We start from the raw sequence: 18705 nt of genomic DNA, 5'->3' as shown, positions 1-18705 counted from the left end.
GACTTGCATAGGGGTTGGGGCTGGTACCTGTTGGCCTACAGAGTCAGGGAGCCACAAGAAGCCTCGCTCCCTCCTGTGCTGAGCAGAACTTGGGATTGGAGAGGATCTGCCCCTACATCCTTTGTGACTGCCGTTTGGTATCCCCAGGCCTGCTGTCTAGTTCAAGGTGGCCCAGGAGGCTGGCTGTGTTTTTGAATCCATTTAAGTGAAATACGTTCAAATTCATATTTTACAAGAAGACAAAGAGCCTGATAAAGAAATAAATCTGCCTCCACTTTGTGGAGAGGAAGCTTAAGCCAAAAACCAAACCACAGTACAGAGTGGCATGTTAAAGTTTTTATTGCTAGGTGCTCCCCAATACAACAAACAGTATCAGTAGTGTACACTTTAATGAAGGAGAAATTAGCTTGGTAGAAAAGAAAGCAAAAAGGTACAAGGAGTATCTACATCCATATTGTATATATGTAAAAGATAAAGAGCGAGCGAGCGAATTTGGCTTCTGGGGAATTCCAAGAAAGCAAACACATATCCTTTTGGTCTGTTTGAGGCTCAGGGATTGTCTGTACACAATCTATCCAATGCTAATTTCTTTAGACCTTCAAAAGCCTTGCATAAAAGTAGCAGCAATTCTTTAGAGGCATCGAGTCAATACTTCAGTGGATTAGATTACAAACATCATAATGCAAAAGAGACGTGATCCTATTCTCTTTTGAGGGTTAATTTACCTACATTCTAATTTACCTTCGGGTCTCCTGAAAGAGATTTGCATTCTAACGTCATCTCTGCAATCCTGCCAAATTACTATACTCGCTTCTTGGTCTGTTTCCAAAATGTGATCCATGGAGTCCTCATATATTTCATAGTGTTTTTAGTGCTACAGATTCACTGTTTTATTACACAGTTTGCTCAGACAGCACAAAAATTGCACATCAAACTTTAGTAAACTATTAAAAAACCTAAAGATGCTTGTAATAGAAAAAAACATTTTCATAAGATATTTTTTTAAAAAAGAAATTAGATCAACAATTCATCTACAGTAGTTTAGTTAGCTTAAATTTCTGTTCTACGCATATATAGCACGTACATGTGTCTAATTACATCTCTCTATTTTATCTTGGCAAAAAAGTCACTGCTATTAGTGTAAATAGTTAGTACATAAAATACTATCAAGAATTCAACTTTTAATAAATATCTTTAGTTCTCAATCCTATATACAAGTACTTTACAGCAACACACAGGAGAGAGCATGACTGGTTGAACTGAGAAAGATGGTTATTGACATAAATTACTAGCAATTATTGCAGTCAGATGCATTGTGGTTGTGGAGATTTCAAGGTGAACCATGCTGAAAAATAAATATCTCTCTCCCCTTTAAATCCATGCTTTAAACAGGAAAAGCATCCATTTTAAATCTGGTTACAGCTGCTTCTTGTTAGTGCCTATTCTAGCTCTGTGATGCTCTTTCAGCTTCAGAAACAAACAGCTCATCCAGAACACACAACTCACATTTGTCTTGTGAACAGTACAGTACTTACAACATATACACAGTTACTTTTTCACTTACTACACTAGTCTGTCCCTCTTAGGCAAAAGGAAAATTCAGAGAAGGCACTGCGAGTTCTAGACCTAATGAATGCCTGCTAAGTAGAGGGTAGGGGTGTTAGCATTGATTTCACTGGCCCATTTGATCAGTTTCTTCTACCTGTGATTAAAGGTGTTATGCTGCTGAACAGACTTTTTGGTAGGTGACCAGTAGGTTTGGACCAGTCAGATGGCAGTGTCCCCCCACCCCCCCAAAAAGAAAGCATCACATTGTTGATATTAAAAATAAAAATCTTCCTACGGTCAGTAGCTGTAATCTATATTAAAATGGAGCTCCTCTTTTGATTAAAATGCTGCTTTGAAAATCAACTCCCGGAATGTAAGGAAGGCAGTACTCAATGGCAGGCACCTAGTAAACCTCCAGAAATGCAACATAGGTAAACAATTGTTTGACAGCACAAAACTCTTAAAAATAATACTGATTTTCTGCAATATACAGTATATACACAACAGCTGAAAATTTGCTCATACAATATTTGTTTATATAGATAAATTAGCAATACAAGTCTCGTGGATTCTGTTGTTCCACTGCAAAAATATTTTGTAAAAGTGTAAACTTTTGGTACCTCTTGTGGTGGTGGTGTTTTTTCCACCCCTACATGTGATCTTTTAAAAATAAAAACAAACAATTAGCTGATGTGCAAAATAGGCTCTGTATTAGAGAATGACCACCATACTCGGCAACTTTCCTTCATTGATGTGAATATTCTTTGGTGCTTTCCTCCCATGCATTCAAGCTAACCAGATAATGAAGTGTAGGAGGATGGCAGCAATTAGAAAGTGAACCAGCACTTTTTGTTTTTTATTTACAACTAAAATGATCTGTAGAGAGTCCTGCTTCTGGAAAGCAGCACGCACCATTGTGTCCTGAATAAAAGCTTTCTGTTACTATCCTCCTTTTTGCATTCACTTTTATCTTTCCACTGTAGATGATCTCAAAGCATGTCTCTTTTCAACATGCTTCTCATTTTCCTTTGAGGTTCTAGCTGGAGAAAGAGCACCTGCAGAAGTGTTGTTAACTGCTACCATGGGAACAACGGCTGCCAAGGCGGATGCATTATGGGGACAGATTGCCAATCTTGGTAGGTGACTGATATGGCATTGCGATCAGCCTAGAAGTCTGATTTCCTGCTTGGTAAGCTCTCCTCTGGGGAGACTCAGCACCTTTGGACTTACTATTTGATGTAGAAACAAGTACATCTATGTCCTCTTCCACAGGAGGCATCCTGCCTACAGAACTTCTGTTCTCATCAGCAACCTCTGCGTGCTGAGGTACTAAAGACGTCGGCTTCGCCAAAGCCCGATGTAGGTTACTAGGATGGAACATCACTTCCTCTTTGGTTTCAGCAGCTTCAGTAAGGTAAGGAGGCGGGAGGGTGCTGCTTCGCTTGCTACAAGACTCACAGCACAGCTTGTTGTAGCCGGGGATGGAGCAGTAGCGTGCGAGCACTTCCATTTGACAGAATATTGACTTGTCTCCCAGGCAGGGCTCATCTGCAAAACAAGCACAATATGGATTGTAAACCTGGGGAAATCATGCAGGGCGGCATTTCAAAAGTTCAGAGGCCAAAGCCTACATTTTGAAAAGTGACTGATGACCGGGGGCCCCAACTTGAGATGCTGAAAGGGGACCTGATTCTCAGAAAGTGTGCAGCGTCTTCCCTCTCAGAATCAGGCCCTTTAAAGTTGCGTACCAACAAACTGAGGTGCCCAAAATCACTGGACACCTTTGACAGTGTTGGCTCCCTTGCACAGGAAAACAGATCGCTCTGCATGTAGAAAAGCATGACCCATGCTTGGGGAAGGCGAGATACAGTATATGCAGAATATGCTATTGCATAAAATTTGGCAGCTCTTCCACACCATAGCAGATGCAGTCCTACACATCATCATAATTAGAGTTGAAATGATCCCTTCTGGTTTTGCCCTCTGTCAACAAGAGTTGGCCCAGAATGGACCTTCTCTTGAAGGAAAGGAAATCCCGGGTAGTATCTCTGAAAGATTCTTTTCATGTGTTCTTTAAAAAAAAAATGTTGGCAGTTAAATGAACCATGTTTTTGAGGTCTTCAGTGACCTAAATGTAACTGATAACCCAAGCAATCCTTTTGCCAAACATAAGCCTTAAGTTTCCTCTAGGGTTGGTGCATGAGATGTACGTTCCTGGGAGGGCTCACACAAGATGCCAGTTTTCCTTTGAGCATGCATGAGATATCTTATCAACAGAACAGGGTTATTTAGCTAGAAGTGCAAAGGCTGCAGACGCACTGGACAAAATCAGCATGATGGTTGTAAATTAGTGGAGGTCATTTTTTGTTCTCGGTCTAAGACCCTGACCCTGGAAACTTACGTGCGCTTTTTATTTTCAGAGTGGGAATAATCCAACTGAATTAAAAGAAAGAAAAGCACGTGCTTTAGCGTTTGCAGATCTGGGACTAATCCTGAGAGGTACTGAATGTTGCAGTCAGCAATAATCAGCCATATCAAGGTACAAGCAGCTCAGTAATTCTGTTATGCTGAGCTCGAATGGCTTTTAATGTTTTTGTCCTGTCTAGGGGCAGGAGCCAAATTCTTCCTTGGCTTATGCCTCTGGCAAGTCTCTGTGAACATAAGAGACAGACAGCAGGGCAGAATTCGGCCCAAGGAACCTGAAATTAACAGTACTCCTTGGGGAGCTCCAAAATCAGGAGATGGGTAATTCTCCCCCTGCCCTGTATATTAGACTAACATGTTGGTAATTTCTACTGTACTGAATTTATATATAATAGCTCAATTTCATATGCATTGATCGCATTAATATTTAGCTTACATGGATGTGTGCTGTGAAATTTCAGCCTTTTTACCATGCTGACATTATAAAATGTAGTCCTCTATAGCCAGAAAAATAATTTGAATTACACACTTCTTGAATAGGCACCGAAAGCCACAATCCTGCATTGAGAATTATGCACATAGACCCTCGGCGTCCACTGGCTTCAATGGAACACCATATAGGCCTGAGTGCAGCTCACTGTCACAGCAGGGTCGCTGGGTCTGAGCCTGCAGTGAGGGCATTCAGCAGGAGGAGTCCAACACCTTGCAGGATTGGATCCCCTTAGGCTGAGAATTTACAAACTTACTATTGTTCACTCTTGTGAAATACTTTAATGGAGAGCCAAATGAGTTGGTTGGTGCCCTAAACAACTATTCCAATGTTTTGAGAGTTACCAGCACAAAGTGTACGTTAACAGACTGCTTCCGATGTGCTACAGTTTATTTGCAATGATAGCGACAGATTTTATTTACATAGCAGAAGGCATAATTATAAGCTAGAGAGGTGACAAAGATAAAACTAAACCAAACCACCAAATAGGTGTGTTTTAGCTTTTGGTCCAACAGTCATAGTTAGTATTTATGTAGTTGGCATTTTAATAAGCAACAGATGGGGTGTACAGTCGCTTCTTAAATTAGCCAGCTGCACTGCGATATTTTTTCATGGGCGTGTGGAGGTTACCTCACTTCATGTCAACAGGGTGCTGAATAGCCATTTTAAAATTCAAAATACAAACTGTGGGCCAGCTCCTCAGTTGGCTTGTAAATTAGCTTAGCTCCACTGATTCCAATACTGGTCCGCCCACACTTACAACAGCTGAGGAGCCGGCTCATCATTCATAAATACAAGAAAATTATACAAAGTAACATCATTGACAAATTATGCCAATATTAGCATTTTCATTATTCACTGGGCTCAATCCTGACATCCTTCATTGATAAAAACTTCCTTGCTTCTAGGAAAACCTATTGTTCAATCTGCAACTCTGGCAGTGAACAATAACCCTGTCTATGAAGCACCATCATGCCTCTGAAAAGTTTTTTGAGGAGGACATCAGCATGGGAAATTAAAGGATCTTTTTTCATAATTCAAACTAGAACACTAATGTCAAAACACAAATCTTTGCATGTACACTAGCGTAGCATACACAGACCAATAATTAACAACTTGTGCTTCCATGTTATTTAAAAGCAGTTGTTTTGGAAAACATAGCAAATTTTATGTTAAGAATACATTTATAATTTATGTACTTATTTACATCTAGTTTAAGTGCAAGTTCCACAGACATCCTCGAAGAGGCTGCCAACTACATCAAAAAGTACCAAGCAATTAATTTGTTTTTACCTGCAGACAATGCACTTGATTTTTGTTCGAATTTTCTGACAGCTGATTTCACTGAAGTAGGTTTTAGAGGGTTTGGATTTATCAAACCAATTGTATAATGCAAAGATTTGATTTTGTACTTATCTACTTCCAGTGAAATAAGTACAATCTTTGAGCTGTGTACTCACGTAGTCCCTTTCTTTTACTTTTTAGGTTAATTCTGCACCACCTAGTCAACCATTTCTTATTCAGTATATAGGCTGTTGTATCCTTCTGCTGGTTTTCATGGTAAAAATTCTCCTTTTCACATTTTGTTATTTGTTTCATGATAACTAGGGGAGGAAGACGTGAGAAAGCGTATCGGCTCCCTAAGGCATCTTTATTGCTTCTATAGGATACTTTTAGTGCAGCCTAACAATTACCGTAGAAGTATTTTTGGGAATGCTACAGGTATGCTGCAGATCAGTGAAAAGGCAGCATTGTCAAAGTAAATACAATCCTCAAAGCTTGTACAGTACTTACAGACAGTGTCCCCAAAGGAAAATCTAACTAAATCCAGAAATAGGCCAGAGGGTATTTAAAGACCATGGGAGGAGAAAGTTGATGGCAGATGTCTTTAATTATGAAATACAGGGGAAGAGAAATAAAAATGTGTTACATATAGCACTGAGGTGTGTAAACAGAATGGTAATTTTCTATGTGACACCAAAAAAATCTTGAAGGGAACCCTCTGAAACTGCATGGCAAGAGTTTAATGCTCAGAAAGCGGTGACTGCTCCAATTTTAATTATGATGGAATTATCAGATATTTACGTAATAATTGCATCTATCAAAATGGCATGCATATAACGAGTTTATATCACATTCTATCATCAAATAATTGTAGTGCACAGAAACATAACTGCATAATGATTTGTAAACCATATTTAGAACTGGGTGGAAAGCAGAGATTCTATTTGAATATCTGACCCAGAGGAATAATGAGAACTATCTACTATAATGGCTGAATGAAAATTAATGGAAATTGGGCACTTAATTCCATTCTGAACCTTTGACAATCTTCCCCACAGTAAAAATTATGGTCCAAATCTTTGAGCTGGGCACACAGGCAGAATATGTTCCTGGGCATTCAGAGACCTGCAGCACGTGCAGGGCCGAGGAATAGAATCGATACCAGCTGCTTCACTTTTGCTACAGAGGGGCATGATTTGGCTGCATGTAATTATGTATGCCCTACCACTGTATAATATCTTCCTATAGTTCAGTGCTTAGTGTACATCTGCTGCTTAAATCTGTAGCACTGCCCTGTAGCTTTCCTTGCTAGTTAAGTTTTTGTTTAATAGGTGTTTCATCATGTTTTAATATACGTTCGGTCTATTCTACCTGGAGCATCAATCTAGGGATTTGTAAACCTCCCAGTGACTAACCCAGACATGCTTCATGTACTCAGCCACCTGAGTGATGGATGTATTTTAAACATTTATAAAATAAAAACAGGAAGAACTTTAACTGGGGGTGAATTTCACCCCTGCACAGATGGTCACTACAGAGTCCATTCAAGTCCCACATAAGCCCATTTATGGGGACTTATGTAGCACATAGGCCTTGGGCTGGGGATCTGCACAGAGGTAACATGTAGAGCTCAGCGTCCCCTTAGAATACAAAGCTTTTCCCCTCAACATTTGCATGTCTGACTCTTATGCTTTAAATGATCCACTTCAGAAACAGAAATGCGGTCCCCTGCTCTGCAGTTAAGTCACATGTTTAAGAAGTCACTGGAACTACTCTTGTGTAAATTTAAGCATGTGCATAAGAATTTGCAGGATCAAAGCTTCATTCTTTTATTTTGGAAGTCTCAGTCTCTAAAGAAAAAACTCACTGCATAAGGAAATATCTTTCCCTTAAGATACAGAAGAATTGTAATGCTGCTTCTCTGTACAGTAGCTAAAGCTCTGCTTCCCCCTAGTGTTTAAAGCAGGATTCCTTATTATCAGTGCGAAAGAGTCTGTAATGGGAACTTAGGTCAAAATTTTCAAACTCAATATTTAGGCACCCTCAGAGAGGAGCCTGATTTTCAGAGGCATTGAGCACCTGTAACTCTCTCTGAAGTTAACAGGAGATGAGAGTGCTCAATGGTTTTGAAAATTAGGCCAGACTTGTTGAGGAGGCTAGAAGTGGACTTTGGACACTGGTTACTGAAGATCTCAGCCATGTTTTTCCATATGGTCAGTTTCAGAGTTTAGCTGTTTTTATGTCAATTATGTGCAGGATTAAAAGTTCAGATATCAGGATCCCTTTCAAATGAAAGAAAATTCTGGTCTAAAACACCAGATATATTTTGTAGCATGAGACAATTGAAATACATGGTACCCTTATCATTTTGTAGCACCACAACACTGTATAAGCTAGGTATTCCCAAAATTATTCATCTATTCACAGTACCTATACTGCATCTTGTTTCAAAAGACCATGTACTGTACACAGTAGCCCAGAAAACACAGCTGTTAAATGAAAGCTCTGTTAGAACTTCAAATCTTTTTGTTTTGTTCTTTCAGTTAAGCCTAGAAGAATGAGATCTAGCCCTGGCATCTCTGTCTGCATCTGCCTACCTCTGTAGTATGTGGAAATCCTACACTGAAACAGGACTTCATAGATTGTTGCTCCCATTGCCCGTGCAGTTATTCAGGAAGTTTACTTACCATTACAGGGAGCAAGCTTACAAACCCTCACTGATTCAGGTTTTTCTCCATCACACTGGTCACCAGCACGGCATGTGACCTGCCTGGACTCAGTTCCTTCCCCACAGGTCACAGAACACTACAGAACAGATACAAGGTATTTTACTGTTATGCCTGGCTCCAGCAACATGCAATTATCTTACAGGTATGTCACAAAGGCGACATCGTCTGGAATAGCCTGATATGGGTGACCTTCAGGGTATGTTGTAAATTCCCTTTTTTGATAGGAGTTTTTTCAGAGGTTGACATTTGCCTCGGGGGCAGCCGTTGGGCAGAGCCGTTCCTCCTTTCCTGTAATGTTTAATTTTTACGGTCACATATTCTGAATTTTGCTAGTAGTTTTTGTCTGTTCTGAAAATCCAAGCATTAAAGGCTGGGGTACGGGGCAGCACAAAGCTGTACTGCCAAAGGGAGCAGACCGGGGCCAAATTGTGATTCTCAGAGTGAGTCCATTTGATTTTTTGTTTCCCCCTTGCTCTGGAGAAAATAACTTGCACCAGACTTTTACTTAGCACAGCTTTCTTCCCCATCTGTGCTAGCTACTACGCTAGGGAGGTGGGGGAGAGACATAACTCCCCTGTTCCTTGCACTACTCCCCCTCTTCTGTATGTTGTGGAGGAGTGGGTAAGTAGCAGCCCAACAGAGGTTGCTATATGTATCTGTGGTACTTATTTTGGCCGGCATTACTGTAGGATCTGAACATCTCACAATCTGTAATGTATTTATCCTCACAACACCCCTGTGAGGTAGGGCAGTGCTATTATCCCCACTGTACAGACGAGGAACAGAAGCACAGAGAGGCTAAGTGATTTGCCCAAGGTCAGACAGGAAATCTGTGGCAGAACAGGGACTTGAACCCAGATCTCCCGAGTTCCTAGTTGGCACCCTTACTACCAGGCCTCCTCCTCATACTGAGAGTCTCAATGTAGGAAGTCCACAAAGAGGGTAAAGGGGCATTCCCTTCCCAGGCATTTATTTCCAGCAGAAATGTAACTTCTGTTTGGTACGAATTTTGAAGAGAACAGTAACGCTGTGACCCAAACCCAGAAAAGTCAAAGGTCAAGATTATTGCTTCAGCCGTTAGCTACAGGGCTCGGTTGTTTCTTTATAAACCAAAAACTGGCAAAAAAAACTCCCAGAAAGTCTTGCTGCAGGCAAAAACAACTAAAAACTTCTGCTATCTCAAAAGCGGTGCTGAGAAGTTAGAGAACAATTTTTTTTCATGAAAATTCGTATGAAATTTTTCACCTAGGTTTGCAGGCTTTGATAGCTTGATTCTTTTGTTAATTCCAGGAGGAGTGAGAGCCCTTTTGCTTTTCAGGGTTATGGAGACCTCAAGCCCTGTGGGCTTCCAGGTCACTATTTGTGGTTAATTTAAGACTCTGGAATTCAATAAAGTTGCAGCCAGAGGCCCTTAACCCAAAGGCAGTGCTTACACTGCAGGCAGGTGGGGCCGACAAAGGTACAGCTGTTCATTTACTGCTAAAGAAAGGTCTGCCAGCTCCAAAGATATACGTATATCTGTATATACTGTAGAATACTGCTTTCCCACCTCAGCCCAGGGTCCGGCTTTCCACTGCGCAGGGCATGGCGTTCTGTTACATGGCCTGCGGCTCTCGGGGCGATCCCCACTACAGTACTTGATATGGACCGAGCGGTTTGCGCCGTCGTGAAGAGGTTGAATGCAGCGCACAGTACGGATCTGGTAACCAGAACTCCCACAGGTTTTTGTGCAGTATTCCCATTCATCTGCTATCCAGCTGGGTGGGTTAAAAACAAAAGTGCCATCATACATTAATCTATTTATCTACCACACTGTACAGTAACCAACTAGGGATTGTTTAAATTCTGCTCTGCTTGGCTTACATACAAGTCACACTGCCTCGGGGGCATACATTGGAATACTAAGCATCCCTTATGGAAAAATCCAGTAGAATTTAATAGAGAATCTTTATATAGAATTGTTAAAACCAACCTTTGGAATTCTATAGCAGGAGCATAATTCTCTTCCATCTACTGCTGCTTTCTGTTGGATTTCATTTTAGATTGGTTTCACCCCTGTTAAATTCTATGGCACTTTTCCATCAGAGTTAACACACACCCATTATTGTACTCAGAGAACAGAGCAACAGAGAAATGAGTGCTGCCAAGACTAGTTTCATTTTTTCAAGTGCTCATGAAAGAAATGAAACTGGCAGCCAGGGAGACTGCATGCATCTGTCTATTATGCACAGAGGCTGCAATCCACCCATTGTCAGCCAGCCAGCACAAGATCTCTGTACCATGTAAATCCCACTTTAGCCCCAGGCAGTGCCACAGAGGGGGATTTCATCCAGAATAAAGAAGCTTCCCAAGGCTTTCCCACTAATTTTCCTTAATCTTGACTTCAAGGGAGCACCTCTAAATGGAAGGGGATAGTTTAAACTCTGTGCCTATTCATCCTTTAGCCTCTGTACTGAGTGTGCCCCATTAGTGACAGGTGTCCATTAATAAATGAAATGAGACGACCATCAAATTCTTGGCAGCAAAACTGCCATGAGATGGAAACAACATTCTGTATCCCATCAGCAGTCCCCTAAGCCAGGCCTGGGCAAGCTTCTACCTCCACCATTTTTTCCCAGCCCATAGAATCATAGAAATACAGGACTGGAAGGGACCTTGATAGGTCATCTAGTCCAATTCCCTGCATTGAGGAAGGACTAACTATTGTCTAGATCATCCTGACAGGTGTTTGTCTAACCTGCTCTTAAAAATCTCCAATGGTGGAGATTCCACAACCTCCCTAGGCAATTTATTCCAGTGCTTAACCACTCTGACATTTCGGAAGTTTTTCCTAATGTCTCCTTTGCTGCAATTGATGGCCATTACTTCTTGTCCTGTCATCAGTGGTTACAGAGAATAATTTATCACCCTCCTCTTTATAACAACCTTTTATGTACTTGAAGAGTGTTATCATGTCCCCCTCAGTCTTCTTTTGTCCAGACTGAAAAAAAATTGTGTTTGTTTAATCTTTCCCTGTACGTCATGTTTTTTAGACCTTTAATAATTTTTGTTGCTCTCCTTCAGACTTTCTCCAATTTGTTCACATCTTTCCGAGAGTGTGGTGCTCAGAACTGGACACAATATTCCAGTTGAGTTCTAATCAGTGCTGAGAAGAGTGGAAGAATTACTTTTCATGTCTTCTTTACACATTCCTGCCAATATATCCCAGAAAGATGTTCACTTTTTTTTGCAAGTCTTACATTGTTGACTCGTATATAGGTTTTGTGATCCAGTAAAATCCAGATTCTTTTTTGCAGTACTCCTTCCTAGGCAGTCATTTCCCATTTTGTATTTGTCCAACTGATTATTCCTACTTAAGTGTATTACTTTTACTGAATTTCTTCCTATTTATTTCAGACCATTTCACATTCTAATCCTATCCTCCAAAGCACTTGCAACCCCTCCCAGCTTGATGGTATCTGTAAACTTTATAAGTGTATTCTCTCCTTCAACAACCTGAAATTCAAGAAAATCTCCTGGTTAAGACAGGCTGGTCTCTTACCATATTTCCTATCTATCCTAGATGTTGGGATCATTTGCTCTTGTGCCCTTAATGATATCTTTAAAGAAACTGCCAACTCTTTTTTTCCCTTAGACTTGCGCCCCACAAGATCTTACCTACCAATTTTCTGCGTTTGCTAAAATCTGCCTTCTGGAAGTCCATGGTCTTTATTCTCCACTTTTCCCTCCTACCATTTCTTAGAATCATGAACTACCATTTGAGGCACACATTTCATCTATCCATACTTACAGTGGCTGTGTGCATTCCTGCAGATTGCACATTCTACGAATAGGCTTTGGTTTTTTGCTGGCTTCACAGAAGCTGCGGTGAACCATTTTGTTATCACTTTTCCTGCGGCACCCATATTTCGTGTATTGGAAACCTAGAAAATATTTCAGAAAGTAACTTTGTGTGACAATTAGTAAAAATGTCCTGCCCCTTCTTAAACACTTTTGTTTAATTGCAATGTTTGTGGACTATTTTAGGATTAACCGTCCGAAAGACATTTACATTATATTTAAATACTACTGCTGTTCGTTACTATGTCAAGCACAAAATGGTTTGGGGATATAAAATTCAGAATTATCTGGAGTAACTCTACAGTATATTAGAGAGATAATGATGCTATTAAAATCATGGTATTTTCATAGATTTTAAGGCCAGAAGGAACCATTACAATCAACAAATTCTGACCACCTGGATCACTGAGGCAATAGAATGTTACTCAAGGGAAACCGAGGCGTAGAAAGGACTTACCCACGTTCACCCAGCAGGTGAGTGGCTGAGCTGGGAACAGCCCCCAGGTTTCTTGAGTCTGTCCAGGGATCTATCCACTAGGCCAGGCTGTAGTAATTCAAGTTACTGTGGCATTTATGATACTTCCCATTCGAACTGTCAGGAATACCAGCAGTGCCACAGAACGTTCATACTGCCGTGAAATAAACATCGAGATCTACATTTCTAGAAGTGATGAGCTGATTTTGGGTACCAGTGGTTTTTTGGTGCCCAATTTCACAGGACGGAGTGCAACACTTTCCAAAACCCAGACATTTAAAGTGTTTCAACTTGGGCAACCCAAAAATTGAGGCACCAAATATTTTTAATCACTTTTGAAAATGTAGGCCCCATCTTTTACTCTTTTTCTTCCTCCTAATTTAACATGAATCACGAGAAGCTGCTGCATCTCTGTTTACCTCCAGCACAAGGTTTGGAGCACTGGGACCAGCTCTTCAAAGCCCACTCAAAAGTATCTATTTCGTCCTGAAGAACGTTGTTACTGTTGATAGTGGGTACTGAATCCTCATGAATGATGTATTTGTAAGTCAGGCTAGATCTTGTGTCGTTCTCTTGAGGAATGACCTATAAAAGATCCAATAGAAATGGAGCACATATTTATTCTTTTCCGTGTCAACAAACCAGTTTCTGGACATGTGGGCGGTGCTTAGTAGCTGAAAAACGTATTGATCTTTACCTTCATATTTAGTACAAAAATTAGTATGATCAACACAGAAAAATATGCCTCTAATGAGTCTAAACTGGGAGAGTTTACATAGGACCAAATACTGACCCTTCCTAGCTCTGGATTACTGAACTGGAGCTGTGTAGACTGGCCATGCTGCATGGTCACATTCCTACTCTGCTTGAGGGAGGGGCTGGTCGCAAACACAGTTCTGACTAATATGGGGCCTGATCCAATGGCCCATGATGTCAGCGGGCACTGTACTATGCCTATGGGTAGCTTGTTACTGTTGTATGAATAAATGGGTGCTTATGATGCAGTAGTGTGGACACCGCACACTGCCTCTGAAAGTGAATGTCAGTAAAACTATTCTTAAAACTTGTTTTTCTTACTACTAGTGTGGACAGAGCTTCTGCCCATCGGCTTTCTCAAAAACCATTATACACATGCATGTTTTCCAATAGAGATTACATACTTATCCCACTCTAAGATTTAACATTATTTTTTTTAAATAAAAAGAAGTAGTTTGGCCACACACAAACACGACAACAATAAAAACCAACCCCTTGACATAACCTACCAATACAACAACAGCATCATGCAAAGGCCCATCAGTATGAAGAGTTTCTATGTCATCTTCTATGTTGTATTCCCACTCCACACCAAGATCAATGAAGGACCGTGACTTGGCCTCCTCCCCTTTCCCGTTCAGAATATAATGTCCAGTAGCCTGGTTCTTAATGGCTAAAAGGAAGTGAAAACAGTGGCAATTGTGCTTCCTGTCATGTAATCTGCAGTCACCGGGGTTCACATGAAATGAGACAAGCAGCATTCTATAAAGCCCTTTTCGCTTATTATTTTAAATGTTGCATTTTGCAGCAGGTCTTTGGGAATTGAGGAGTTTTTGCTATTCCTAATCCAAAAATACTCAAGTTCTCCTGTCTCTTCCATTCAGCACTCTTGAACCCATCTCTCTCTAGCATGCCTCCTCCTCCAACCCAAGAGTGGAGGCTTTGCCAAAAACTCATAAATCTGTGCTCAGGGAATGGATGATACTCCTTCCAAGGATCTAAAGCAGATCACCTTTGGCAAGTGCTACATTCCATCAGCTCAGGGACTGGAGCCTATACCCAAAGCTGTAATTCCTACATTAAACCCATACTGCCACTAAACTACAGTCTGGGGATACAGAGATTGACAATGTATATACTGCCAATATCTGTATCTCCTAATGCACATGGATCAGATGAAGTTAGATAGATGTAGATATACATATGAAAGATACATATTTTATTTTACAGAAGCTTAATTCTAGACTCAAGCCAAACCTTTAAAATGGCCAATTCTGTTAGTTTTCATAGAAAGTTTTGGAGGCGACCTAAACAAGTATTTTGGGTATTGAAGGGCATGTTAGCATAACAGTAACATTATACGTCTTTGTATTGCCAAGGTTGTGAAATCCATAGGTTTTGCAGCACAGTGATTAATATTTACTTTCCCTTTCTAGTACTTTTTGAAAGGTTGTTTTCTTTTGTATATTTATATTCTACCCATACATGCTAACTTTACAAACACACGCCATCTGATTCTGGGGATTAGAAAAAGGATGCAACAGATCGAACCACCATTACAAGGTAAGGGAGAACAGAACGCATAATAAAACATCTGATAACAAACAACTAAGATGTTCATGCACTTTGGGAGATATGTTTCTAGTTTCCTAGAGTAAGACGTGAAAGAAATAACCATGATGTGGATGTTATTGTTATCCTGGAAGTGTATAGTTTACAAATCATTAGTTGTTTAGAGTTTAAAAAATAATCAGAGAGAGAAAAAGACAAATCATTTTTCTAAACACACAACAAAACTATGACATAAAATTAGAGAAAAATCTTGTAAATTATCATAACTACAGTAAATAAAATGCAAAAGCCATGCATCATGTATTTATTAGCTCTATGGAGTCTATTTACTATAAAGGCAGAGTAGCTCTGTATTGAAAAGGTACACGGTCAGGTCACATCTGATCCAAAATCTAAGGTTTCTACAAATAAGCTTTCACAAGCCTGAAAACCAGCAGAAATGTTCCCCTACTTTTGCTTTATTCTAATGCAAAATTTGGTTTTTGTTTTTTTAAAACAAAATTTTCCCTACAATGTTTGCAACCTGGACACTGCAGCACTGTGTTAGGACCCAATCCAGAAACCACTGAAGTCAGTGGAAAATTCTACCTTTGGATCAGGTCCCTAGTGCATGAGAAAGGGACAAGTGACTGGACAAAAATGACTTGAAACAAAAGTGAAATTGGTAGTCACTTTCATTGTCCGAGAGAAATGTAAATGTAAACAAACAGCAAAAATATTTACGAGTTAAGAAGATTTCTTAACTTCTTTCCATGTAATGACATAAGGTGTTGCTTACAACCCACTCTACGTAAGAAATTAAAGTGTGCTAAATTATATTAATATAGTAATATCCTATATACTTTTTTAGCCTGACAGTGTCCCTTTAAATTGACTAAAAGAACAGGAGTACTTGTGGCACCTTAGAGACTAACCAATTTACTTGAGTATGAGCTTTCGTGAGCTACAGCTCACTTCATCAGATGCAACTCACGAAAGCTTATGCTCAAATAAATTGGTTAGTCTCTAAGGTGCCACAAGTACTCCTTTTCTTTTTGCAAATACAGACTAACACGGCTGCTACTCTGAAACCTGTTAAATTGACTAATAATGCACGTTCAATTTGATCAATAGCTCCTTGTTAGTGCAAAAAGTGCTAATGAGGATCAGTTTGAGTTTCTAGAAAATTCAGATGAGAAACAAACATAATTACTAAGTTTGTACAGTAGGATTCAGCCTCGTGAATGCAACTGTCAAATCACAAGGAAACCAGCAAAGCCTTTAGCTTGTTATTGTCTTACAATGCAATAAACACAATTAAGTTGACGGTTCTCTCATTTCTCAGGTTCTCCAATGCATGCCCAATTGTTTGACATTAACTTTCATGCACAAGGACCAAACCTGAGGCGAGAAACACTTACCAAGAATGTGAGGAGAAGCCTCGTCTTCTTGGATAAACACATGTCTAGCACCAGGGGGGATATCAAACATCTTAAGGTACCCTTTGGCATGTGTAGTAGTCATTGAAGAAAGCAAAGAAGAAAAACAAAAAGTAATAGCGATGGTTAGTAGGGCACTATATTATTCAGCTTCAGCTTGCAGAAGAGGGTATCCATTAACCTACAAGCAGCTTCAGATAGGTTTGTAATTGATCTGATTCGGCTGTCTTGCACTTTTTTCTCTTTTAGGGAAAAAAAAGAGACACGGTTACAAACCTTAGCCACTTACTTTGTTATGTTGTTTTAAGACCATAACAATTAACAAATTCAGGCAAAAATGTATGTTTCCTATGTTTCTCAGAATTAAAACAGGCCTTTCTGATTGCTTTTCTTTGTCACCTTTCAGCCTTATGACTCAATGGTGTTCAGGTCTCTTGTATTTGCTTAACTCTGTGAAACTCTAAAGGGTTGGTCAACCTGGCAAGGCAAAGTGCACCAGAGAGGTGCAATGTGTAAAGCACTCTAAAGTGTTGTGCTCAAAATCCCCCTGGCAGAGCCGCTAGCACACTCTAAAAGGTGCCTTAGTTCACGTTAACGTAGCCCTGTTTCAAACGGGACTGCATCTCAAGATGAGAACTGAAAATGTGTAAAATTAAAGCACGTTAATCCCAGTGTAGAGACACTCATACAGAAGTAAAGTGGTCTTCAGCCAATTTAAAAATCACACCTTAAGTTAAACTGGTGCCACTCCTCCCTTATTGGGATGCTACCTGATATTTAGAGTTAAAATTCTTTCCAAAATGATCATTGATGCTCTAAGATATAATTCCTAATTAAATCTAACCCCAAGTGAATTGTTTAGGACAGTGTTTCAGCAGGAAGAGTAATATTCTCAGCTTTCCACCAAGGGGGAAAAAACCAGTAAGAGTTATGGACATTTTTCTCCACCCATGATCAAGAAATTATGTTGCACCAGGGTTCAAATGAGAACACGTTTTATAAGAACTGAATGTGAACAAATTTTATCATGTTTAAAAATGTCAGGCATCAATGTTTTAATACATAGTATTTTTGTATTTCTTTGCCTACAATTTGACTGAGAGTTTGAACAACTTTAAATGGTACACTTGTCTTCATGTATGTACATTTAACCAAGAAAATCTTCTTAGTGTTAACATACAGCATATCCCTAAAACGTATCCATGTTTATAAAATATGCCATATAAGTAAATATATCTCTTGCTCACTCTGATATGCTGTGTTTCCAAATAAAGTATATCAATTCCAGTCCTACTACAGAATCATTGTAAACAGATGGGGAAAGAGTTGAGTTCCTAATTGCACTGAGCAAATAAAAGCTTAACTAATTCAAGTGTAACAATCAGGACTTTTGGTCCAAAGTTCCACCTGTACTCTTGATTCATGTATCTGTAGCATACCACAGATACATGGAAAACTGGTGAAGAAAACGAAGAGCTATGAATATATAAATTAACACTATAGGCTGATGGATGACAGGGTTATACTAATATGCACAAGCAGAATATACTAATCCTTTTACTTATCAGTGATCAAGCATATGAAACATAAAGCTTTTGCCTGTTCTTGCAATATGTGTAAGTGACTAGCTGGAAGTGAGAACTGTAGCAAGAATATTGCAGTTGTCGTTGATGCCCATCTTTCTGCAACCAGGCGAAACTTACCCAGAATATTTTTAGACTCCCTTGTTTCAGAGAGGGAAATATTGCGAGCTCCTTTGGGCAAAGTGAATGCTCCTCTTGTCTTCCCTTAAATAGAATGTCTTTAATTAGTGTTCTGGGAACTGAGTCTTGCTGTTTCATTGACTATAATGTCAGCCAGGTGCATTTTACAAATGCAGAATATAAATTACATGGTTACAGTATGTGCTGAAGTTCAAAATGCATTTAAAATATTGTTAGAAATATCCAGCAAATTTTAATAGTCAATGAAAGTGAGCCTAAGTATGAATGAAAAATCAGGTAGGTGATTTTAAGTTGGATACTTGCAGATTTCATTTTCCAGCAACTTGAATTCTCTTTGGCACCTCTTGCTTAAATGTTTCCCTGTTGGAAGAGTTTGATTAGTCTTTTAATAACTATATTGCCAGTTATTGTAAAGCACTAGATGTTACGCTAGCATTGAAACATC

General features: G+C 39.6%; 1 protein-coding gene across 1 annotated transcript in view; it reads right to left on the bottom strand.

Annotated features, from left to right (window-relative positions):
• Window positions 1-302: 302 nt before the first annotated feature.
• Window positions 303-18705, bottom strand: part of ADAMTS3 (ADAM metallopeptidase with thrombospondin type 1 motif 3) — a 187137-nt gene continuing 168734 nt past the window's right edge. The window contains 8 exon segments of the mRNA XM_073340380.1: window positions 303-2661; window positions 2663-3096; window positions 8434-8551; window positions 10025-10232; window positions 12266-12398; window positions 13210-13375; window positions 14056-14219; window positions 16519-16599. Coding sequence (XP_073196481.1) covers window positions 2515-2661; window positions 2663-3096; window positions 8434-8551; window positions 10025-10232; window positions 12266-12398; window positions 13210-13375; window positions 14056-14219; window positions 16519-16599 — 1451 coding nt within the window. The 3' untranslated portion in view covers window positions 303-2514.

Source organism: Lepidochelys kempii, chromosome 4, assembly GCF_965140285.1.
Source record: "Lepidochelys kempii isolate rLepKem1 chromosome 4, rLepKem1.hap1, whole genome shotgun sequence".
Lineage (NCBI taxonomy): Eukaryota > Metazoa > Chordata > Testudines > Cheloniidae > Lepidochelys > Lepidochelys kempii.
The sequence above is the reverse complement of the archived record's forward strand: the minus strand, read 5'-3'. Positions and strand labels throughout refer to the sequence as shown.